General features: G+C 42.6%; 1 protein-coding gene across 3 annotated transcripts; it reads right to left on the bottom strand.

Annotated features, from left to right (window-relative positions):
* Positions 1 to 583: 583 nt before the first annotated feature.
* On the bottom strand, positions 584 to 15,951 carry ercc6 (excision repair cross-complementation group 6). 3 transcript variants are annotated; one of them, XM_041947243.1, is made up of 22 exons: positions 15,912 to 15,951; positions 15,058 to 15,269; positions 14,725 to 14,953; positions 14,405 to 14,525; positions 14,179 to 14,293; positions 12,470 to 13,187; positions 11,077 to 11,208; positions 10,384 to 10,542; positions 9,360 to 9,495; positions 8,946 to 9,116; positions 8,459 to 8,635; positions 6,864 to 6,980; positions 6,299 to 6,394; positions 5,305 to 5,523; positions 4,807 to 4,917; positions 4,049 to 4,168; positions 3,695 to 3,789; positions 3,036 to 3,181; positions 2,317 to 2,919; positions 2,040 to 2,208; positions 1,848 to 1,926; positions 584 to 1,749 (listed from the first exon to the last, which is right to left on the bottom strand). In XM_041947243.1, the coding sequence occupies exons 2-22, from the start codon at positions 15,257 to 15,259 to the stop codon at positions 1,300 to 1,302; spliced, it is 4,365 nt and encodes a 1,454-aa protein (XP_041803177.1). In that variant the 5' UTR covers positions 15,260 to 15,269; positions 15,912 to 15,951; the 3' UTR covers positions 584 to 1,299. The 3 variants fall into 3 exon arrangements, with proteins under 3 accessions (XP_041803177.1, XP_041803176.1, XP_041803178.1); XM_041947242.1 differs by lacking the exon at positions 15,912 to 15,951 and adding an exon at positions 15,453 to 15,873; XM_041947244.1 differs by lacking the exon at positions 15,912 to 15,951 and adding an exon at positions 15,453 to 15,873 and having other exon boundaries at positions 12,470 to 13,184.
* Positions 15,952 to 25,784: the final 9,833 nt, after the last annotated feature.

Below are 25,784 nucleotides of genomic sequence, written 5' to 3'. Positions count from 1 at the left end.
GTTGATAACTTTATCCCAATATTTGGTCTAGACAACTCTGACAAGAGTGCAGGCCTGTGGTGTGTATGTGTGTGTGTGTGCGTGTGTCTGCTTCCTGTCAGCGCCTTTGCTCTCATCTTCTGATGGTTGCTTAAATGACTAAATGGAATTACACTCTCATCTTCGCGGGTTAGAAACCTTTTTATCAGTTAACTTTAACAAGGTTTTCACATTTGGGGCCTCATGTTTACACGATTTATCTGCCGGGCTTCATTTCAGGACCCTGGTCAGCACCACACTTCACACTCAAGTAAAAACTCTGAGGGTCTGTCTCAGACACTCATCTTAAATTCTATCATATTTCCACGTGCTAAAGTTAATAAAAAAAATCCATATTTAGCACCATTATTGTGGTAAATCTGGAAATTTAACTTGTGCTTGCAGGGTGATCTACTTTAAAACACAAATATTTTTGAAATTGTTTTGGACTAATTCAGTAAATCTTCCTTTACTCTAACCCCTGTTTGAATTTTAAATAACAAAAAAATAAGAGTTTGAGGTTTATTGCATACAATATATGCAAGACAGTAAATTCATAGTTTTTTTATTTTGTATAAAAACATGGCAGCATCATACCTTTAACTTTTACCAACTGTGCAGAAATAATTGGGCGGAAGTAATCTGAATATTATTTTGAGGTCCCTCACCCTCCTCCCACACTATAACTGCACATGGTTTAAGAACAGTCAGCATTACAAAGTCTCCCAACACCTTGTGGTGAGTCGGCTGTATTTACAAAATGACAAACTACATTACTATATTTTACAAAATCTGACACATGAGGCAGTGTTATGGTACACATTTCAAAAGCAGACATCAGATATCTCTGAGTATCATTACTCAGTAAGTAATATAGTTTTAACTTTCAGGCAAATACAGGCAAAGTGAATTCAAGTATAACCAAACAACAATGAACCGAAACAGAAGCAGTTGCAACAATGCTTGAACAAGCACAAAAGTTCCTCCTGCAGCTGAAACCAATTACACATTACAACAGACTTTCCCTTCAAGACTTAGTTAACTGATAATCATATGAGTTTATCATCTAACCCAATAGTCCATTGTACAGTAAAATGGCTTTGCTACAACATGGTCCTTTCATAACACACTGTAATAATGTGAAATGAACAATTCTGAGTGTGACTGATGTGCTTTTGTCAGAAACAACATTACAAAAAGTCAAGTGGATATTGAAGACTTGAACAGCACAGAGTCATAACTAAGGACTCAATATGCATGACAGTTCAGTCGGTGTTTCACTTAGCGGAAATGCTCCTTCAGTCTCCAGATACCTTCCTGACCAGAAGTCCTATGGAAGTCACAGATGCTCCTGAGCAGCTCTCTGAAGACAGGCGCCTGTTGCTGGGTCAGTCTTGGCTTGAAATACTCCAGCACTTCCTGGGTGGTGGCCTGGCCGTCCACATTGGCCTGGAAGGCCACAAAGTTGCGCAGATCCACCAACAGCTCATCATGTTCAGTGGGTAGAGCCGGGGAGGAGCTCGTTCCTGGAGCTCCAGAGCCGTCCTCTTCTTCCTGTGCTTCGTCTCTTTGGATGGAGGGCAGGCTGATGTGATTACGGACTTTCATCTTGGCGAGCAGGGAGGACGACGAGAGGGGGGAGGAGTTTGACTCACTTTCCGGTCCCTCCCCACTGAAAAGAGCTCCTGAACCAGGCTTCTTTGATGCAGACTTCTTTATAATAGCAGCATCCTAAAGAGAAACAAATACATTCAACAACACCGCATCACAAATGCAAAAAAACTGTCATAAAGTGTGCTGTTTTCTTTTCATAACAACACTGCTGTTACCTTGCATCTGTTTGGAGTGGGGACAGACTGAACAGACGATGCAGCCAGGAGAGAATTTTTCTTTTGTCCAAACCGTTTCCTGAGAGAGTAAATGAGGATTTGTTTTAAATGAGATAAGTGAAACTCTAAACAAAACCAGTGTGTGTGTGTGTGTGTGTGTGTGCATGTATGTGTGTGTGTGTGACTATGTACCTTGCAGGTGGAGGAGGGGGTCTGTTGTAGGGCAGCCTGCACTGCTGGCGGGAAACTTTAAGGGCTTTCAGGGCATCTTTGGCCACCCTGTTGGCTTCTGCCTCCACAAGAACATAGTCAGGGTTGGAGGACTCCATGATGGTGTCATGCTGCATTACGCTGTGGATACCTGAGGAAGACCAAGGACGCATAACAGATAATCAACAAAGAAGCTTATTATTTTACTTAATGAAACATGTCTGTCATGTTTGATGGGGCTTGTGCACAAATAACCTACCAGATTTCTTGAAGAGCTTTGCCAAGACATAATCATCTGACTTCTTCTGGTCCGCTGACTCACTGTCTTCATTCTCTGCTTTCTTAAAGGTCCTTTTCTTCACCAAGTGAGAGATGCGGCAGCCTTCAAACCGTGCATCCTGGGTGTGTTTGCGTTTCTTATGTTTGTGTTTGTCTGCATCAGCTGAGTCGCAGTGCTTCCTCTTTTCCCTGTGTTTCTGTGGGCTTGTCAGGGTGGAGTCTTTGTCTCTGCGTTGGTGAGAGCTAAATGAGTTTGTGACTGCTGGCTTGGCTGCATCCCAGTCCCTGTTATTTTGTCCTGTATGCTGCTTATTCGATGAAATATTTGGCTCTGCATCCACGCCATTTTGGTTGGAGCTGTGACTGTCCATCGGGACATTTGGCTTACCATGAGAGCTTTTACTGAACGGAGAAGTGTTTCCACCTCTTAATGCAGGAATGTTTGTTGAGGAGTGTCTGCTGTCGGCACCAGTTTCATTCTGGTTTGCTGAGGAGTGTTTATGTAAATAGCTGCCATGGTTTAGAGTGTGTGATGGCCTTGGTCTCTCAGGTTTCTTAGGTGCCTTGACATCAGAACCTGTACCTGTATGAGAATCACAGCAAAACTTGTTAGGTGAATTTTTCAAACTTATTTTTGAAAGAGATTCAGATAATCTAATAACTGGGCAATAAAATTAAAAAAAAAACAAATCTGCAGACCTGCAAATATGGCACTGGTCTCTGTTCCCTGAGCTCCATCAGGGTCAGACAGGGTGAAGAGCTCATAGATGTCGTTAGACTTGAAGAACCGTCTTTGTTTGGGGTCCTTCAGAACACGATTCGTCAAAAACTGTTTGAAGATTTGCCTGAATTACAAAAGATAAAAAACAGAATTAGATACTTGTGTGTAATTTACTATTTTACCTCAGCAGGCAACCGTGATCCTCTGTCACCACAGAGTAGTTTGGCTGATGGATGAGAAAATTAGTTAACTGCACTACTGTAGGTACCAAAATAGAATCCCCGCAGTTCTTCCAACTTGCTTTTTGAAAGCACTTTACAGACCCAAACCAAACAGAGCAACAGTTTCGAAGTCCTAGTTTGGCCATTTAATAATGCAGCAAAGCTTTTCAATTACTGAGAACTGGAATAGTGCAAGTAGTAATACAGCAGTGATGTGAGCAATTAGTAATGTTATTACCAACATTCATGAACACGTGAAGTCAATGGAAAGACAACTAAAATGCAAGACCGGGTGAGAGAAAGCATTAAAAACAGTGCAGGATTTTTAAAACCCCTTTTTGATTGAGTTCTGTGATTGAATATTGAGTACAGAAGTGCTAATGACTGGACATAAAAAAGACAAACCGCACTCTGACCTGTGGTAGATTTTCTCCTCGATGGTCCCTGCAGTCAGCAGTCTGTAGATAGTCACTTGCTGCTTCTGACCGATCCTCCATGCTCGCTCCCGTGCCTACGAACAACACAATGCATTCAAATAAATGATTCATGGAAATTCAGATACACACAGCAAAGTTTTTTAAGGCGTGAAATAAACCAGGTAAAAATAGTGAGAAGCAGGAAAAACTGGTTTAACTAGAAATGTGCAAATAACACAAGTACATAAGAATAATAATGAAATCCATGAGAAATTATGCACATAATAAATGTTTTACTAGACCTATTGAGTGTGTGTGTGTGTGTGTGTGTGTGTGTCTGTCTGTCTGTCTGACCTGTGTGTCGGTGCTGGGGTTCCAGTCTGGGTCATAGATGACGACTCTGTTGGCTCCAGTCAGATTGACTCCCAGACCTCCGACTTTAGTCGTCAACAGGAAGATAAAAATGGATTTGTCCTGCAACAAAGAAAAAGGCAAGGGGGAAAAATGCCACTGATTAATGAAAGTCATGTCCACAGTTTTATTCTCATTTTGATTATCGCTTTGGAGTATAATCATATCAATACATTTCATTAGTAAATTGTTAACTAATATTGTGATGTAATATCAAAGTAAAACGACAATGTTCTGTCCTCCGAAACTAAATTACGCTATTTAAAGAGAATCAAATTTCTTAATCTAAACTGGGCTTTTGGTTTCTTGATTCTCCCTGCAGAGAAGAAAAAAGTCGTTTAAAATTGCCATAAAAATAGAAAATTGCGAACAGACTTTACATCAGATATTAACATATTAAATTCGAAAATACTAATGACAAGTTTTGCCATGCATTTGGAGAGAATCAGAGGGTTTGATCACTATTCATTAGCTATAATTCTAAATTATTTCTTCTGAGGACACACATTAAAATGCTCAGTGATATTTTCACATGTGCATTTCAATACAGAGACAATAGGGTACATCCAGTTTGAACAACAGATTGTCATCAATTAGTGTTTCCACCTCAGGGTGTGCAGGGTTCCACCGAAGCACTTGGTCCCTCAGGACGGGATTTTCACTAGAAACACTCAGAGCCATTAGGGATGACTAATCCTCACCTCGTTGTAGCGAGCAATGAGGGGCTGTCGGGAAGATATTGTGGTGGTGCCGTCCATTTTCAGGTAGGAGTAGTAATTCTCCCTCACGAATACCTCCAAGATGTCCAACATCTGGAAAGGAGGAAGACAATGAAGACGGCAGAGAGACAGTGAGAAAGAGTGAGAGAGAGAAACACAGAAAGGAAAAGAGGGGCTGAGGTTTGGATTATCTCTAAAAGGATTAGAGCAGATTAATATTACATGGACAGAGATACCGACAGGGAGGGTCTCAGGTTCCCTCTGAGGTATAATCTCATTGGTATTGACTGCAACAGCTGGGGCCTCTCTCACAAACACACTCTCTCCCCCTCTTGCTCACTGACACACACTATTTTACAAGCACAGCGGTTGTATGTACACAACAACAAATGCAGAGACAACATTTACAAGTGATTGCGACAATTAACTGGAAAAGTGATTGGTGGGTCAATCAGACAGTCAGAGCAACTTGTTCCTAACCTGTCTAGACTGAGTGAAGAGCAGGACTCTGTGGCCCTGCTTGAACCAGAGACGCAGCAAGGACTCCACCACTATGAGCTTTCCTGAGCGTTTCCAAAAGCCGAAGTGTTCCTCCTCAGTTAGCTGGTCCTCTGGGATTCCCCTCAACATCCGGGGCCCGCCAGAGAAAAGGTCCGGGTGGTTACAGATCTTGCGCAGAGCTATCAAACCTGAGAATACCTACACGGCACAAAAAAAGAAAAAAGGAGCAGCCGGTTTCTTTAATGATCAGAACTGGTCACTGGTGGCAAAACTGTTATATAAAGTTGTTGGATTTCACTGCATATTACAGCGTTGCACCTTTAAACAAACAAAGACATTTACTTTAGTCTACAGGAATGAGTTACATGATTTATTTACGGACAATAAAGACTGTGATTCTTGATGAAGGCCCAACGGTCACTGCATTAGTAATGGTGGTTAATGGACTGAAAGTGACCACTGAATATGTCTGTAAGAGCATGTGTGTGCATGTGTGCGTGTGTGTATGCACAATCTGCTGTGGTCACCCCTGGCTCTCCAACCACGTCCATTTGGTCAGTGGTGATAAATGATGGAGTCTCTCTCTCTCCAGGGTTTGGCTAATGCGAGAAGACCAACTGCAAAGCATCCTTAAAGAGAGCATCTTAAAGAATACGCAAGTCAAGCTATTAGGGATTTAGGAAAATTTACATGGCAAAGAATTTTATTCCACTGATGCCACTTCAAGGTGTTGTTCCTTAAGTGTACAAGAGTGTTAGAAATACACACAAAGCGAGAGAGGCAAGCTGATATTCATCAGTTAGGAGGTTAAATAATGAATAAGGAAAGTCATGTTCCCGGAAGTGTTCTCCTCGACTGAGAGTTTTTCCCTGCTTTTCTTTGTAATGCAGAATGGGCCAGCACAAAGAGTCCGAAAGAAAAAAACAGAAAACAAACACAGTAAATCTGTTTTAACTGTGAAAACAAGGATTACCTGCATGTCCCCGTTTAGTATCTGGTAGACCTCTTTGGAATCTAAGAAGCCCTGATACACCTGCCGCTGGTCCTCTGTTAATCTGCAAAACAGAACCTACACACACGCATGCACGCACACACACACACACACACGCACACACACACACACACGGCGGTTTAAGAGTGTGTAATGAGCAGTGAACATCCGCTTTAAAGCCCCTTGATGAAGTGCGGTGTGCGAGAAGAGAAATTAGAGGAAGGCAACGTGTTTTTTGGAGCCACTGCTGTCCTGAGGGACCGACTTAATGAGCTGAAGTGGACTGAGGAGTCAACCAGCGTCAGCCGCGAGGACAGACCAGGGATCGGCCACCTTAATGAATACCTGCTCCTTTTACTTTACTGGGACTTTATTAGCTGGCTTCACCTGACAAGGGCCATGCACATTCATCAAATACTCCTTAGATGTGGCACATCCAGTCACATCCAATCAGATAAACACCTCCCCGGTTAAGAGATCATGGCATGAGAGGTTGTTCAATATTTAGACAGGACAGGGTCAAATGTCTTTAGACTATGATGAATACCTGTTCATTTTTGTCAGGTAAAGAGAGGTTGGCCTTGACGTCTGCCTTCATTCGTCTCAGCAGGTAAGGATTTATGGTGTCCCTCAGCACGCTTGCGCACTTAAACGCCGTCTGGACCTGGGAAACAACAACAGTTAAACCTTTTAGCACAAACAAGCCCTTTTTAAAACAAAAGGAACATTCAGTTGAGCGTGTCAAACAACCACATCAAGCCTCACACCTGTCAGCGTGAATTTTTCCTGAGGCATGATCGTCATTTAGCCCCCCTGCCGCCCTCTCTCATCACCTCCCTCATGTTGCTGTCCCTCTCAGCAGTGCGAGCCATTAAACATTGATCAGAGTGCCCTTGGTCTCGAGGGACAGAGACCTTCTTTTTCATCTACCACTACATCCACTACTGGCCAGCCTCAGTGGATGGAAACAGAGAGGGGAGCTTGAGAAACACTTGGTCCCACCCCGCACTAGGAGCCCCACTGCAAATGTGCTGCTACACCTCATCCAGAGGCAGTGCTAAAGGCCAGTTAGCCTTTTAAACATTAACTCACTGGGGGTCCACACAGGGATCAAAGACACACTCTGCAAAGCTGGAGGGGACAATAACATGGTGGGATTTATGGCTCAGTGGAGGTCAGAGTGGAAAAGAAAAAGAGGAGGGCAGCAGATGATCCAGTGATCTCTGCACAAGCTGCTGAGTGGATTCACATGGGGGTGCAAACGCATGCCTCAGTAATGGATCCTTCATCCACATGCTCATCCAGCCCCACCCGGCTGCATACGTGTTTATATACATCTGGTTGTACGAAATAAGAACAGGAGCCGAGGGCCTGCTGTGCTGCTCTGAGAATTTCGAGAGGAGGATAAGGCAGCAGAGCTTAGCCCTCTCTGACCATTTAATAACATTAATAATTAGTAAAGGTTTTTATTATCGACAGCGGAAGAAGCATCAATAGCAAGCTTAAATAATTAAATCCATACAGTCAGTGGGTTATTAACGACTGAACACTAATGACAAAGGGCTACAATTTAGCTCACTGGCTCTCCACTTTAGCCTCTCCCTCTCTCACACACTAGGGATATAGTGAAGTTCCTTTGCATGGATCTACATTATCCTGCACTGCACTTAATGGCTCAGTTGCTCCACTATCTCTCCTTCTGACTTGCTCCATCTAGCTCTCAAAAATTGTGTGTACATGTGACTTGTGTTGTCAAGTGACACTTTAGCCCTTCATTGCTACCTCCCTATGCTAGGGTTATAGGTTTATTTATAGGGTTGCTGGATTAGTGGACTACTTCTTGTTGTATTTGTGCTATAGATCCTTTTTCGACCCTTTCCATTTACTTTGGGTCAATTAAATCAAACTATACGATCCAAAAACAGATTAAACACAATGACACCCTCATGGAAAGTCTTTACACCTGGTTTCTGCTTTGAGCTTATCTACTGAAAATGTGTCGGGGTGACCTTTCTTGATGGGGTTATTCTACCCCTACACTTTGCAGTTAAAGAACGAGAAGAAGGATAAAGACGCAGAATTTAAACAAATTCTAACTATGAATTTATTTGTGTGTGTGTGTGTATGTGTGTGTTACAGTACCTGTACAGGTGAGGCATTGCTATATCCTCCCATGGTGATCGGTACAGAAAACTGCTCCATGAAGACAGGCAATGTCCCCAGCTTGCCGGGAAAGACAAAGTCAAACAGAGACCATAGCTCCTTCAAATTGTTCTGCATGGGAGAGCCTGACAGGATGAACCTGTGGGGAGTGCGAAACTAGAGACAGGGAAGATAGACGTTATGGATTGTAAAGATCGTTGTGATGCTGTAGCACATTTGATGATGCTGTACAAGAATGAATGGAAGCAAATAGCTTCTTAAGAGGCAGGAACATAAACTATGATGGTGTGCAGGAATGTGTAGAGGGATATATATCTAGATAACGACACAAATGAAAAGGCATGCATTACTTTTTCAAGTGTGCAAAGTTAAAATGTATTCATAAAGAAAAGTCATTACTAGTCTGTAGATGCTTTAAGTGTTGTGGTTAAAATTAGTGTGTACACGAATGTGTCTGAAACACTACCTGTTTGCAGGCTGTGGTAACTCCAGCATTTGGATTCCTGATTTTATGGCCCTCATCCAGGATAATGTAGTGCCAATCCCAGCGCTGCAAGGAGTCCTGCATATTCCTCACAGCTGAATATGAGGTTATAAGAATTCCATGACATGATGCTATCTCTGGAATAAGCTTTTTCTGCAACAGAGAAAAAAAAACACATAGATGAATTCAGGTTTTGCAATTCCTAACCATCTCTGGTAGCTTCATTGTCGAAGTAGGGCATCTCCTTTAATGTGGTTTGAGGAGAGAGGGGAGAAGGTTAGAAGATAATGCTGCATAAACAGACCTCTAGTGCCCCCCAGAGGAAAATGAGACCCTGTAGAAAACTTTCTAACTGAATTATGAATATGAAAATCCAACACACGAGCAAACAATTACCTTGTTGCTGGTGAAAGAGCCAGTTTCGTGTAGAACGGCCACTCTGAAAGGAGGCCACCAGGTGTGAAACTCCTTTACCCACTGGTGCATGACTGTAGCTGGGCACACAATGATAGTCGGACCCAGACCGACATACCTACAACCGGACACACAGCGCAGAGATGTTTAATCTCAAACCTGCGATTAAGATGGCCAACAAGGGAACTCATGGTTCATTTAACTTTGGATAACCTCAGCAAATTTCATTAGCAAATTACAGCCATGATTTCTAAACAAAATTAAAGAAAATAAAAGCTTTTTCCCAATAAGTTAGAATTAAAATGTGCTTTGCTTCCAAGTATAAAGTGTGACACATTGCGGCATAAAGGAAATGGTCGAGTTGAGTATCAGGGTACAGTGAATCAAATGAATCAAAGGTGTGTGGATGGACACACGCACGCACGCACGCGCACGCACACATGCACACACACACGGAGACATGCACAAAGACACTAATGGGCTGGTATGAACCTCTGCCTGGTGGAAGCTATTGATACTTGGCCATAATTGAGTTTGCAAACAATCAATTTGTGGGCGTCTATAGTAGACAGAGTATTGACCATCAGGGAAGCTTCGCCTCCTGAATGTATGAGTGTATCTTGTGCAGTAAAACCAGATTATCACCACCACTTTGCCATGTTTTCCATGGTTGATCTGTTGTCCCACACCTGCTCCACATCAACTTCATGAGTCCAAAATTCATTTTAAATGAAGACGTGACGACACTCACTCTACTCTAACACACACTCTTTCAAACACACACTCTTTCAAACACACACACACACACAGAGTGTCAGTGTTTTCTCTGATGTCTGCAGTAAGAAAGTGAAGAGTCTGATAATTGAAACATGTTTAATAATTCAGATGAACACTCTCAAGCAGAAATCCCCCTAATCAAATATTCATACCGTACAGACACACAGTCTCTGGCCACAGTTTGTTTGTGTGTGTGTGTGTGTGTGTACGTGTGTGTGTGTGTGTGTACCTGTAGTTTGATCCTCTGGTCCTCAGTTTGCTGTAGCTCAGTCCAGCCAGAAAGCTGATGACCTGGATGGTTTTACCCAATCCCATCTCATCTCCCAGGATGCCGCCTGCCTGCTGACAATGGAGTTCCCACATCCACCGCACACCTGTCTGCTGGTACCTAATAAAGTGATATATATGTATGCAAAATTTAAAACAAGTGTACATGATGGCAGCTATAGACATTTCAGTGCACAGTTTTTTCATCTGAAATCTGGTTCAATTATTGTCAGAGCAGATTACATAATCTCTACCAGGTAGAGGAATGATGTACATGCAAGACAGAAGTCAATTTGCTTATGGTAAGAACAAACTATATTATTAAATCCATTCAAGGAAGCATCATATGTAGCAAACTGTTAAATTGTTTGGCAAACCTATATTTATTAACTTTATATGATGCCACAGTTATTCTTACAACAGACTAAATGACATACTAACAAATACTACTAAAATTATAGTAATTAAATTAAGTTTATGGTGTCTTGATCATATAATCTTTGGTTAATCATTATCATTTCAGGACAAAGGCTGTTAGACGCAGGGTAATGGCACAAAGTACACCGATTTTTTTGTACACTGCTGACATACTGATACTAGTCAGTTGCTATCACTTTCTTAGCTGGTAACTGTCAGTGTTTCACATTGAACTTACTTGAAAAGTTTTTTCCAGAGGAAACCAGGCACTTTGAAGCCTTCGTCAAATTCTTCATCACTGTCGTCCGTAAGTTCCTCACCTCTTTCTCTCTTCGCCTCCCTTTCTCGAAGACGTTGTCGTTTCCATCTCCTAGTAGGAGAGTGAATAAATACCAATGAAGTTATAGTACAAACATTAAAGAAATGAATTGACAAAAGCTTCAAAAGATCGAGCCCTTTCAAGTAAATTCCGTTTAATTGCTCCGTCTATACATATTCCCCCTGTGGTAGACTAGTGACCTGTCCAGGTGTACCCTGTCACCCCATGCATATCCTGTCACCCCATGCATACTGGGATAGTTCAATGTAACCCTAAATGGGGTAGCAGGTATTTAGAATGGATGCATATTCCATTTGCACCTCTTGCACTCAGTGATTTATTTAGAGACTTGCCTACACAGGTGTATGGAAAGCAAATGTTTTGAGTTGCGAGTATTTCCCTTGAGTGGTGGAACATCTACAGCAAAAAGGGAAATGTAAAGGAGAAGAGTTTTAATGGTGCAGGAGAGAGGGCAGTTAGAGGCACAGTCGTCGCGCAGCAAATGAAGATTGATACAGACAATTAGTAGTGCGAGTTCCCCAGAAAGGTGTGAGGTGGAGAGGATAAGAATCCATCTTCATTTGGGCCTGGTCCTGTCACCCTGCCACGGAACTGGTCCTTTAGCTGGGCCTGGGAGACCACACTCTCTAATTAAGTCAAGACTAAGCATTGGTTCAGTTAATTACACTTTTCTGCCCCCACTCCACCCCCCACCCAACTACAAATACCGCCTGCTCTAATAATATCATTCCTCATATAAGCTAGCCTCACCATCCATGCTGTGTCTATGCTGTTGAATTGACATTCAATCACTGCAGTGTAGAAAAAGGACACATGCCAACACAATTTATTTGGCAGCTATAAATATGAAATCTCATTAGGGCTGCTCTTCCATTAATTTGAGCATTAGAGTGAGTGAGTGTATAAAACCATGTGCAGGAGGATAATTAGGCCAGTGTGAGAGCAGGAAGAGAAGAAGAGCAGGGAGTGAATTTGCTTAGTCAAGAAACAGCTGCCAATCTCATCTGGGATTAACTCTGCTTCTGCACTATGGAGCCAGCAGAAACCCACTGCTTTCTCCTTAACTAAAGGGAATAACAATAGCACATTTGCACCACTGCCACTGCAAATGTGATGCGAAGTTAAAAGCTCAGTCTGGTGTTTGTTGAGCATGTCATTTTCGAGCACGGATGTAAAGACTTGCTGATGAAAACTTTTTTCACACCTTTGCATCCAACCATAACCACGATAAATTTGAGACCAAAAAAACAATAGTTTTAACAAGTTTATAGGAGCAAGTACACAGTCATACCTTATTCGCTGTCTGTAGTACTCCACATCTCCATCATCTTTGCATTTTTTGGCTTTACCCTTCTCATCCTCCTCTTCACCCGAACTCTCAGGACAGTATTCTTCTTCACCCTCCTCTTTTTTCTTAACTTTTTTCCTCCCCTTCCCTTCAGTTTGTTTCTTGTATGGTTTCAACTCATACTCTTCCTCATCATCCTCTGCAAAGCCCTCTTCCATGGCTTCCCTTTCCTCTTGGTCAGGATCTATGCCTTCATCACTGGGCAGGTACTCTGACCCCTCGCTGTCCATCTCCTCTCCCTCAGTATGGAACTTCCTCCTTGGCTTAGGGAGCTGTGGTTCGGCCTTGGGCCGAGCCTTAGGATGAGCCTTAAGAGCTGTTATCTGGAGCTTCCGCATGCGTTTCCTTATTTTTTTATCTTTGGAAGAGGAACCCATTCTGTTGGATTTTCCCATGGCCTCCTCATCAGGGCTGAGTCCGGAGCTCCTCTTCTTTTTTAGAACAGGGCCTCTCTTCCTCTCAGTAGCCAACTTGGCCTGGTCCGCCAGATACTGGTCAAAGGCTGAGTTCTCAGCAAGCATCACTTTTCGGGGCTCCTTCTTTACCTCCTTCTGTGGGATTCGTGTCCCAAAAGGAGTCATCTGACCTGTCCGGATAAGTTCTTCCCATTCAGTCTCCTGAGAGGGCATGAGCATGCTGCCCAGTGTGGACGGGCCAGCTTCTGGTACAACACACACAGACACACAAAGCAGGGTTAGATACAGAACTCTTGAGTATCAGTATTTAAAAGGTACCCCGTGGAGTATTTTTAACCGCTAGTAGCACTATGGAGCATTGTTTGGACTAGTCGGTCCCCATTTTCTTTGCATCTCATGCACAGATATAAGATGAAAATTATATGTACAAGCAGATTTCTGCTTTTTACAAGAAAAGTCAGTGTACTTTGAAGTGTGCAGCTACAGTATAATTACATTTGAATGTTCAGGCTGATAATAAATAACTTGTGTTCAGGAATGAAGATTAGATAAGTACTGACATCACATTTGGCAGAGAACACCTCCAACACTGCTCTTTATAAGCTGACTCTCAAATATGTTGTGTCAATAGCCACAACCCTAAGCGATTTAAAGACGCTTTCTATCTGGTTCATGTTCAGCTCTGTCAAAGCAAAGCATAATGTACATGTCAAACAGATTTGGTATGTACTGAACAACCTGCACTCAAGGTTTTGCACAACTTTGTGAGATTTTTCTACTTACTGTCAACATCTATGAACAGGTTTTGACATACAGTATAATGTGGTGATTGTGCCAGAAAATGCAACAAACAGTATACTAACATCTTGATATTCTAAACAGCCATTACAGCACCGTGGAGTATATTTTTTCAAGATTCAAGAGTCTTTATTGTCATTGCGCATGTCAATGAAATTTTCATAAAGTGGAAACGAGTACCATCTAGTATGTATTTGCCATCTTCTCTGATAATTCCTCAACCAAGGAACGCACAGAATTGCCTTCTTGGCGACCATGACAGCAACTGGTATTAAGGCTTTGCATTGTTTCCATTTCTGCTTTGTTTTGCTACACTTTGGGCAGCACTGAACACAACCCCGATTTCACTTCTAATGTGACCTAGTACTGATTCCCCCATTAATGAATGGATAGTGCTTACATTGAAAAGGGATTACGGGTTAAAAAAAAAGACCTCACCTTCATCTCCATCATCCTCTGCCAAAAGCTCTGCTTCCACCCGTTGGGTGTCCTCTCCTCCCAGAATGGCCTGAAGTCTCTTCTGTTTGGCTCTGACTTTCTTCAGCTGCTTCTCCTGAATTAACATGTGTTTTCATCATCACCACAGTCGCTATCAAAATTTTGTTGATGTAACATCATCATGTAAATCCCATAATCTTTATTTGAAGGTTTATCATACTTTTACCTTATTTTCTTTCTGTCGTTTGACAGATTCAATCTTCCTACTGATGTCTTTGCTGGAGGCAGCATAGGGCGACAGCTGTTCGATAATCTTATTGATATGTTTTAGAGATGTTGTAACAGACCTGAAACACACACCATTAAAAAACAGAGTAAGAATTCTATCTTGCTGCAGTCCTACTATTTCATCAAACACATATAAAACAAAAATATGATACTGATATCAGTACAAATTAGGCATTTTCTTGGGAACACAAATATGTAGCCAAGAGGAAAACACACACAATCTCAGGCCTTTCTGTTATTGCAGTAATTGTTCATTACCTGACATCATCGAGGACAGACTGGTATTCCTTCTCAGCCTCAGCTTTAGCAGCAGCCTGACTGGCCTCGTGGAAAGCCTCGTCCACTTGCTGCAGGACACCTTGCTCAAGGATGTCCTGATCATACACAGCCACACCAAGACCCTGAAGTTCGTCAGCTCCAGAACTGGCAGATGCAGCTTGAATACGTTGTCGATTGATATGCACCAAGGCCCCACACCTTTTACCACCTACACGATACAATACATGGAAGTGTGAGATAGCCAGGAGTGACTTGAAGATATTCATGGTGTTCATCCATAGTCTCTTTTGGTGGAAAAGTTGCAAAGCTCACCGCTGTTGCCATCTTCAGGTCCAGTGTTAGGGTAGGCAGAATAGGCTGCAGCAGCTTCGGAGCCCTGACTATTTTCAGGGAAAGAGCAGACTGCTGAGCCCCCTGCAGCTCCATCCTCCTCCGACCCTCCTGGGGTGAGGGCAGCACTGGCAGGGCTGGAGATGGAGGAGGGCACCTGGTCCTCTGAACCCTCTACAGGCATATTGATGCAGCTGCAAACAGGGTCAGTCAGTGGGTTATTCTCATGTCAGACAGACGATGTAGTCCCAAAGATACATGTCTCTTCTAGCCCCCGACAGTACTTTAGTAAATGCTATAACGTTAGCTAAATATTGTCACTTTGGACTAACTTCACATTGCGTCAAGAGGATACGGTAACTGTGAAATTAACAAACCTGTTGTTAGGTAACTGTCGTTAACGCCAACGTTAGCCTGTGAAGTTAGTTGTATTTAACATAACTGTTAAGTGACTTCAAGCTAATTATCCTGTGAATGAGTGAGCGCAGAGATCGTGAAAATAAATATTCCCGATAACCAGAGAATGTACTACAAGAAGCGGTTAGTTTACTGTTATAACATTCGCAGAAAACTGAGTTAGACACGTTGAAGGCTCTCACAGCCGTCCATTGTTTACGTGGCTAGGCTAGCCTGCTAAGCTAACAGTGAGCCGAGCATCATCAGCTGTTTCGGAGACCAGCAGCAGTTCGTTTTAAATTAAACTACCAACAAATACAGAGTGATACGGCAGGTAGTTCACGTTACTACGTTATCACTGCTGTCTGGATGAGGTTCGATACATCAAACTGAGTGTCGAAGGGACAATGACAGAAACTACTTACAACCCATCTACTTACACAACATCACTGGCTTGGCTTATGTCATGCCGCTGGCCAAGCTGCCTGACTTCCGGTGGGGGGAAGACGTTGTTCTCGCTGTTCAATGATTAACTTGTTGGACAGCGCCCTCTGCTGGTTCATAGCAGCATGGGCTCTTGCCCGTATGTCTATGCTCTTGCCCACTGGATGGCGCCACGAATCCACTTCTTTTCGTAAAGAGTTAAACATGGTGGAATTAATTGAACCACCCCCGGTGCAACGAAAATGTGCTGACCACATTGTGACATGTAACCCATTGTATTTGTTTCTTCCATAATCAGCATGGGAACCAGTTACTACTATGTGTCAGGGAGTGGGAAAGTTTGGGTGTTTTTGTGCTGCTGTCCAGCCAGATCTTGCATAATGGCACTGTCCAAAAAAACAAAAACAAAAAAAAAAAAAACCAAAAAACCCTCAAATATCGAAGCTACTATTCCCCTGCAAAGCCTCAGTCCCTTTTTAATATAATTTTCGAAGGGTTGGAAAGCCATGCAAAAACGTGAGCAGTGCCAAGTACTTCCATCTCAGAGGAAGTTTATTTCCACTGTCTTGCAACAATAAATGAAGGACTTAATTAAAATACCCTTGCTGCCTTACACTGCAGTGCCCGAGCAAAGGCCAGCAATCTTTCCAAACTGTGTTATTTGTGCAAACAGACAAATCTATATTGGGATTTATATTGCTGTCACCCTTGGCACAGAAAGTGTAGGAAGATGGAGACACTGGTCTATGTTATTTGCTTAACTAGTAAATGTGGGTCACCGTCATCGGAACCTCTCCAGAGACACTGGAGGGGATTTGAATTTAAGAAGCACTGAACCAAAAGGAAAGAGTGTCACAGTTAAGAAGTAGGCCCTCACTTCTACTTTAATTAGTAGAAGACCTGCAGTGTGCAGAGCTCTGATCAGGTAGCCAATGGGCACAATGTTTTCTTTGTTAGTTTTAAAGGCCCACAGATAGGAGTCAGAATAAGTAAAATAAACTATCAAGCTGCTGATGAATCACCTATGATGAGAAATGAACGGACACGTTAGCGCAATGTTGTGACTGTAAGGTTGAACTGCAGAGAAGTATGTAAATCACCAGTTCGTCTCCATCTTCCCCCTCCATCTTTTGTTTATTTAAGTAATACTTGACAACGTTTACTACAGGGGAGGAGATAATATGAACGTATATGGCTGTGTTTTCCGCACATCATAATTTAGGGAAAGTCAGTTAGACCACACCGAGCTCACAGGATTTAGTGGGTGGCAAAGCTGTCCATCTTAACTTTATGTGTAGGCATGCATTCATGTGCGAGCATGAACGCATGTGATAAACGCTGCTTCTTTGTGTGCTAGGGGTAAGTAGATTTATAGGGTGTAGGAGGGTAGAGTGCAAATCCCAGAGGGTGCGGTGGTGTGATGTTAACACTGCTGCTCTGTGCCTCCTTGCATTCTGACAGTGGCATAACAAGTGGAGCGGGATTTAAAGAGAAAACATTATGTGTTCAGTTTACATGTGCAAAGCATGGCGGGGCTTGCCTTTCAGAGACGTTTAGAAGAGTTATGGTTCCACAACATCCTGACTGTTGATGTGCAAAAAGCGGTGAGAGAGGTAACACGCACTGTAGCACACTTCCGCATGGAGTATGAAGTTGTGTTTCATCTGTTATCTCCTGCTCACTGTCCTCCTCACTCTGATAAAGGGTGTTTTTGTCTGTATGTACGGCCTTCATCAGCTGCATGGAACCTAATGAATGTCTCCAGGATGAAATCATCATTTTACTAAGAATAGTATACTGCAGGGTTGTTTTTGGCCTTAGATGAACCAGTTACTTATTAGGTCTTACTAGAAAAATTATCGGTCTTTGTACTGCTTTGAATGAAGGTAAACTGTTATGGGAGGATTTTAATGTGAGCTCTGTACTGACCTTGCTAACTGCATCGTTGAATTTCATGTGTACCTCATCCTTGCACTTTTACATTTCAACATTCTGATAAAGACTTTTTCACTGACTTGCTCTTGCATTTTGTTGCATGTGCCCCCGTAAAATAGTGAAATGTGAGTATCCTATGTGGTCATTTCCCCTCCTCAAAATTTACAAGTATAGTTTATTTCTTTTCAGAGCAGTTGTACTGGATTTGATGTTTTTCTGACTTTAAACTCAAAAATTCCACTGCTGAAGGGCATTTTTTTATTATGAAAATAATCATTGGTTGCAGTTGCAGTTGCAGCTTGTTGCTGAAATGCATTATTGTATCACATGCATCCAATTTCCCTGTCTTGGTTGCAATTTGATTTTATTGTGGGTATAGCAACATATGCATGCATGTAAGCCACAGAGGGATGCTGTATGTCATGCTTCCATGCTGTCACAGTACACACACACACACACACACACACACACACACACACACACTGTTAAGTCATTGCATTTCTGCAGGTGAGACAAGAACCATGATGTTTTCTTAAGCCACAGAATGGTTAATAAATCAAAACGAGTAAAGCATCATCATGTCTATATTAATGTATATTCAAGACACACTACATTGTACGTGTGTGGCCATCTTGCTAGTGCTAATGTCTCCCATGTGTTTCCTTGTCCCAGTTAGTGTGTGTGTGTGTGTGTGTGTGTGTGTGTGTGTGTGTGTGTGTGTGTGTGTGTCTGATAATAATTACAGGGGTGGGCTGGGTTCTCATCATTCGCATCAGACCTCTGCTACCCATGCTACAGTAGATGCCTGATCCATCTGCTTGTGATTTCACACAGCAGCAGGTGTGTGTTTATGCACATTTGTGGCCACGTAACCACATGGCAACTGTACACTACTGTGCTCTTATAAATATCTTGACGAAAATTAGTTTCGGAGGTGAAGTGTCCAAAATGTTGAGCTCAAGGAAATGGGTTTTTATCTTTATCTCCCTATAAAAGGTTTTAAAGTGATTCCTACAGTGCACTGGAAAACACCTGCGTGCAAACTGGTCCTGACCAGGATCGAGCATATATTCACATTTGTCTACCTATTCAGGGTCAGGTTGTGCCGACACTTTACTGGGAGTGCACGCAGAATTGTGTATTTAGCAGACCTCAGAGACAGCTGGAACAAACCACACCAGAAAGAATCAGAGCGAGGCCTGTGTGGTTCAGTGACACGTCACACCAAACCGCTAGAGCCACAATGTGGGCTCATTTTACTGTATGTGTACATGCCTCCTTATGTGTGTGTGGACATGTATTGCTCACGTTGTGGGGACATAAATCTGTTAACTCGGTCACATCGTGGGGACTCACCATCCTTATGGAGACAAAACACAAGTTTCCATTATGTAAATCATTAAATTTAGAGAGAAGACTTAAGTTAAGTTTTGGTTTATGTTAAGTTTAGGGTAAGGGTTAAGGTTAGGCAAGTAGTGGTTATGGTTGTGGTTAGGACAAGTCTCCAGGAAATGAATGTAATGTGTCCTAAAGTGATGGAAGCATGCCTGTGTGTGTGTGTGTGTGTGTGTGTGTGTGTGTGTGTGTGTGTGTTTGAGTTACAGTGTGTGAGAGCTAGCTTCGGTATGCATTGTCTCCAGTGATAAATATAGTCTCTTCTTAGATGTGGCTTGGAGGACTCCCGCCAGTGATAGCTGTGGACCACAACAATGGGATCAGGACTGTTTCGGTGATATACAGTGGCAGCGTTGCCCTGACACAGAGCATGGCCTGAAACCTGAGCTGTCACAAGCTGAGAAAATATAATGCAATAGATGTAAAGATGGATAGACTTTGCAGTCTGAATTCAGGCTCATCCCTCTTTCAGGGGGCCAGTTTCCCACTGTTGGTTCACAAATTGTTAAAACATACATATGGAGTTGCCATCTGATGATAGATGCCTTCTGGGTAGGTGTCCCCTGTAAAAACAGCAGTTCATCTGTGACGTGTTGAAGACAGGGAGCGGGTTCCATGGGAGAGAAGATAAATGGACATCTAGTTAAATGTAAGCTTCCTACAACAGGAAAACTTCCACTCTACCAAGTTTTATTTAACCTCCCAACGGTTTAAACTGAATTATGACTCTCTCTTACACCTCACAGGCGTGAGAGCAATCAGCCCATGTCAACTTTGATGACTGACAAGTTTCAGTCAGTAGTTTTAAACAATTTTTAAAATCAGGAATCAAAATAAATCCCAAACACTTCTCCAGTTGTGTGTGTCTGAGTGTGTGTGTTTGTGTAATCCCACTTAAAGTGCATGAACACCTGTTCTATGCTGTGCTGCCGCCTGACGCTCGTCTGCAAACACAGTGAAGTTATCATCATCATCCTCACCCCTGCCAAACCCCATCCCGCTTCTCCTCAGGCCTCTTTCTGTCATTACACTGCCCGATATCTTCATTCTCATCGTAAATTCAAGTCGTGTGTAAAAGGGGCCTTTCTTAAACCACACAAGAGTCAAGACTCAAGGTAAATAGAGACTGACAAATAAATACTGACAAATTCCATCACCCGAGTTTGGACTGATAATATTCGCTCATTCACTGTCAAAACTAAACTGCTTCCAAATGTCAGATGCAATAGTGCTTAGTTTCTCTGACTTATCTGGCTGAGAGCTGTGATTTTCCATGCCTTTCAGCGCTAGCAGTCAGAGTCAGATTCTTCACATTTCTCTGTGCCGCTACCCTGTGGTGCTAGATAGGTTTGATGCTATGTGGCCCACATGGGTTACATCTATAGAGAACATTTGAACAGCTCCATTGTTTGTTGTGTGTTTGTTCTCTCCATCTAATCAGAAACATGTGCACCATCATCAGAAATGTGCGCTGAACACGCAGAACTTTAAATGGGGGGACCTCTGCACACCAGGGACCTTGCCCACTGGGCAATTAGCGTCATGGGCATAACAGATTTGCAGTAATCTCAAGTGATAGAGCACACAACAACAGGAATCAGTGGTGACGATGTGCTGAATCAAGTAGTACATTGCTTAAGTAGTCATACTAGAGTTCATAAGGGGACAAACAATAATGCTGGGAGATCAACTTGTTATTTAAAATCTGGTGTCTCTAGGCGTATTTCCAGAGAAAGGGTGAAAAGACACTGAATCAGGGTTGCAACAGTGAGTGGGACAAAGCTGGGTGCCAAAGGTTAAGTCAAACTGCAAGTTCAAAACCGTCTCTTCCTGTCAGTGTATTAAGACATACTTTGGATGTTCTGGGAACAGAGAGCAACTCAACTTCTCGCCAACTCTACACTTACAGTATATACCGTAGATTGAGTGTTTAATGATAGTGTCGAGTAGAGTGAGTAAATAAAGAATTTTCCCAATGTCATGAATAAAACACTTAATGCAGCGGAATTTATTTTTGGCAGTTTCGCAGGAATTCACTATTTCACAGATAATATATTTTGGGAAACCCACTGCAAAAGTTTTTGTCTTATCTCTTTTCATGCAGTTAAGTCACAGTTGAGTTTATCTTTGCTGTTGGGCCCAAATACTAACTATTCAGGACCTCTCAAAGGTCGCCTGGTCTTGCTTTTTAGTTATACTATGATGACGATCATGTATTTATGACTTTATTTAATCCTTTTTGAAAGGGTTTCATAAATTTAAAACTCATCAAACCTTCTCAGCCCGAAGAATAGCGAGACGTCCTTTACCAGTAGATGTATGTTTACCAGCTGTGACAGCGTGGCTGGTACAGGTTTCACCTGTGATTCTGTGTGTGTGTGTGTCATCACGACATTAAGTTGTCCTGGAGACACCTGTTGTAGCAGGAACTACAAGCGGTTTTGAATACTTTGTCACATATGTGTATACTATTTAAACCATATGTTAGTATTGATATATATACAGTACATGTGTTTTGCTCACATTTGATCTTGTTTGCTACAAGGTATATATACTGTCAATACCACGCAAGATGCAGTCTTGAAACAACACAAGTCTGAAGTTAAGATCAGTATGAAAGAGCAATCATTTGATAATATAGTAATGAGAGGCTCAAGTTAAGCACTAACAAGAGCAATATATTACACTGCATTCAATAAATATTGTTCTTCAGGCCATCATTGAGACAAAAAGACAGACTGACCGACAGTGCACATAAACAATGTCTAATGGCATGATCTTTTCAGCCTAAGAGAAACTGGTATTTTAATTATATTGTGCAGTTGTACGATGATCTGTGGGGGTGCAGTAAGTTTCTTTGTCTGCCAGCGTGTCTGCCCAAGAAAACCCAACTAAAACCCCACATTGATAAGGCAGAGAGCTTTGTGTCTCTCAGGACCTTGGCCTAAAGGGAGCCCTTTGTCCATCACTCCCTCCGTCTGCTTCTCCCTCTCTCTGACGTCCATGATTTACACCAGGCCTATGGAGTGTAGCGCGGGGACCATAGGCTGCTCGGGTAGCTCATAGTTTGTCAGGGTTTAGAGCGGTTGATTTACTCCAGCATAGGATCACAGGGTGTTGAGCCAAGGCAGGGCGCCCCTCATGGCCCAGGAGGTGGGATCAGGCCCCCATCTGCTGTGGGAGTCATAAATTAGCCGAAAGCTTTGTTAGCCACTAGCTCGTCTGCTCCTTCCCTTCTGCCACACGTACCCTTCATCCACGCCGACGTGGCCCCTGTCCTCACTCTGCATGATTAGAAGCACGCCTCACGCCGTGCAGCCAGGAGCAAACAGAACCGCAGGGCATGCAGCAGTGGCTGCACTTTGGACGATAACAGGAAGGCCTAACCGGTTTCCTAGCTGTCCCCAGTGGACTGAAAAGCAGAGAAACTGTATCACTCTTCACACTTGCAGCACGCTGCCTGTAGTTGTTGTAGTGTGCTGCAGGTGTAGCCAAATCCAATTTATTCAGAGTTTCAAATAATCTATTCCAGATACCATTAAAATCTTTAATTACACATGCGCAGGCCCTTTTTTAGTCTGCTGTTGGACCAATCTGATGAGAAAAACTGACAGGAGAAACAAAATGCGTGAACAAGATTATCTGATCTCTTTAGTGGACCAAATCAAACATGCTGACGTCCTCTGAGACCCAGTTTTAATCGCACATTCAGAAGTATTTCCAGCTGCACAAAGATATCATGTGTGGGAGGCAGTGACCAATCCTGTAAAACAACCCAGTGCTTCAGAAGAATATATGAAGTGCTACACCAAATCCTTTTAACAAAACGCCAAATCCCAGTTCAGCGGTGACTTATTTGGGCTGATAATGAGTATTCTCTGTCACTTTCTTGTAAAATCCTTTCTCTGGCTTCGTGTTCTGGTTTCTGACTTTCAGTGGAGACTTGGCAAAATCCACCGCACATCAGGCTCTGATTATAGAAGTTTTGCGTCTCTTCAATGCATAAAAAGCGCATTGAATTAACTGGGTAAGCACAATATACTGTGTCAAGGCTGAGAGGAACAGAGGTTGTGACCATCATGTGACCCTTCATTGTAGAGTTTGAGGCAACTACTCACCTCTTGCCAGGAGTGCACAGGACTCTAGCACAGCAGATTTATGTGTATGCACCAAAGACGTATCCAGATAAATGAGGAGTATCGCTGGGAAAGTGAAGGGCCAACTCTGGAATAGATAAAGTGCCAAGCTTGAGAGCCAAGAGTCTATTAGCCGCTGTGCAACCCAATCTGATATCAGCTCTGGGCCGAAGAATCAGCAAAGGAGTCATATCAGTGAGGAAAAATAAATGCTTTCTGTGTATTACAGTCAGCAGGGAGCATTCAGACCAGGAAGAGAGAGGGAGAATGAGCAAATATAGAAACCGTAAAATGCTTTTCTTCTCCATCTTATTGTGTCTTTGTGTGTTGTCTTTCTTCCACCACATCCTCTGATCCGACAGTTCACACTTTAATACAAACAAGGGATCAAATTATGGAAAACACAGTTCCCTGCCAGTGCCAACCATGCCCCCTTCCTCTCCTTAGCTGCAACTGTCCTTCCTTCCTGACACTCCTCACTCAGCTCTGTTGGCTTCCTGTATCGGGACTGTTAATTGAAGAAGTGGGCACAGTAGACCTACCTCGAACAAAGCAGCAGAAATGAAACTTACAAAATTGTTTCGTCCAGTTCAGTCTATGCAGTTGGTTCATTTGCTTCTCAGCAAGGCCATCACTGTTCAGATGCCCCTCAGTATGTACATCAGCAAGTGACGCATCACAGTTCATATCAATGTGACGTCCGCTGTCCATTCAGACTGTCGTCATTTCAGTAACACGCTCAGTCTGTTGCTGGTTCAAGCTGTTACGGTCAGTTCAGCAGAAGAAAGGATCGTTTAAAAGGTTAACGGCTCAGCAGCCACCCATCTGCTATATCACACATGATGTTGTTGATGATGTTTCTACGGCTTTCAATAAGCTTTTTTTCAACAAGATAGTAACGTACTGTATGTGATGGTTGAGCCGCCGTGCACACTCCAATTAGAGCACAGCCTCCGTCTTTCATTTGTTCACCAGCCATCTTGAAAAGGTCGGTGCTGCGATGTTTATGCATATCCAAAAACCTGTGGATATCCAAGTCTTTCATGATGTTTAAAAATAGATGTGTTTCTCCTAATGACCAGAATTGTGGGCTTTTCTTTTGTGCATGCATCTCTACCCCAGCCTGCGAACTGTTGGCTTGACAACACACAGAGCTAACAGTAAGCAGGCATGAGGCAATCTGCTGTAAAAACCCCAACTGAGACACATAGTTTGTATATATGTCCAGACAAAAGTCTTAATTGGAAAATGCTCCATTCTGAATGAAGCGTAATTATATTCAAACAGAGTATGCTGCTAAGTTTAGTTTGATAATTCAGTATACTCAGTTCAGTTTGAAGATTTGGTTTTAAAGATTTGTTCATACATGTACTAAACACCTCTAGTAAACAGTCAGAACAAAACCCTCCTCTAAATAGTCTAAAACGTATTAATTAACATATAACCTCTTTAATCCACACAAACAGAAATATAAAACTCACGATGTGTTGTTTTATTGGGAGTAAGGTCTTGCTCTGGCTCAGGAGGAGAGCAGGACATGCACTAATCAGAAGCTCATGGGTTCAGTCCCCGGCCCCTCCAGTGTGCATGTCGAAGTGTCCTGAGGGTTGTGCCATAGGTGTGTGAGTATGCATGCAAATGGGTGACCACTGAACAAAATACTTAACGCACAAACATGAGAAACTGAGTGAGTGTATTTTTCCCAAAATGCTGAAGCACTCTTTTACATGATTACACTGCACTGTTGCCATGAACCTTACTGAAGCACGAAAGCATCGTCCATCATAAGAAAAATCCCAGGCTTGCTTTTCTATTGTTGTGTAAGGGATCATTATTTTACCTCTTTTTGAGATTAATGATGTTTTGTAGTTGTTTTCTGTTGTCCCAGTCAACTTTAATCTCAGTTTTGCGAGCACTGAACTTTCTCTTGTCAGACTCTGTGACTCTAGCACCCATCCACTATGTCTAAGTTTAGCAGCGAGTGCTTTGGGTCATGCCATTTTTATTGTCGCTTTTCAGCGCTGGCTATTGTGTTTCCTGTGTTTGGGCATTTTTTATTGTGCAGAACAAGCTTCGCCTCGCTCTGTAATATCCTGAGGGGAGCCATGATCCTGGTTAGTTGAGGTCTTGTTATCTTGACACATATTTGTGATGACCTGGGGTCTGTTCCGAGTGGACATGCAGGGGAACTCCTAGCTGGGGACTGCGACACATGGCGAAAGGAAAAACAGGAAAATTGAAACTAACAAAAGAATGAAACACTTTGTCACAGAGTGTAAACAAAGTGCTTCTCGGAAGAAGCTGGCCAGATCTCTGCTGCTGAAAAAAAAATCTATACTTATTGGTTTTACTACTGTTACATTTCCATTCACATTACTTCCTTCAGATGGTGAACTCATAACT

The sequence above is a fragment of the Chelmon rostratus genome, chromosome 11 (assembly GCF_017976325.1).
Source record: "Chelmon rostratus isolate fCheRos1 chromosome 11, fCheRos1.pri, whole genome shotgun sequence".
Lineage (NCBI taxonomy): Eukaryota > Metazoa > Chordata > Actinopteri > Chaetodontiformes > Chaetodontidae > Chelmon > Chelmon rostratus.
The sequence above is the reverse complement of the archived record's forward strand: the minus strand, read 5'-3'. Positions and strand labels throughout refer to the sequence as shown.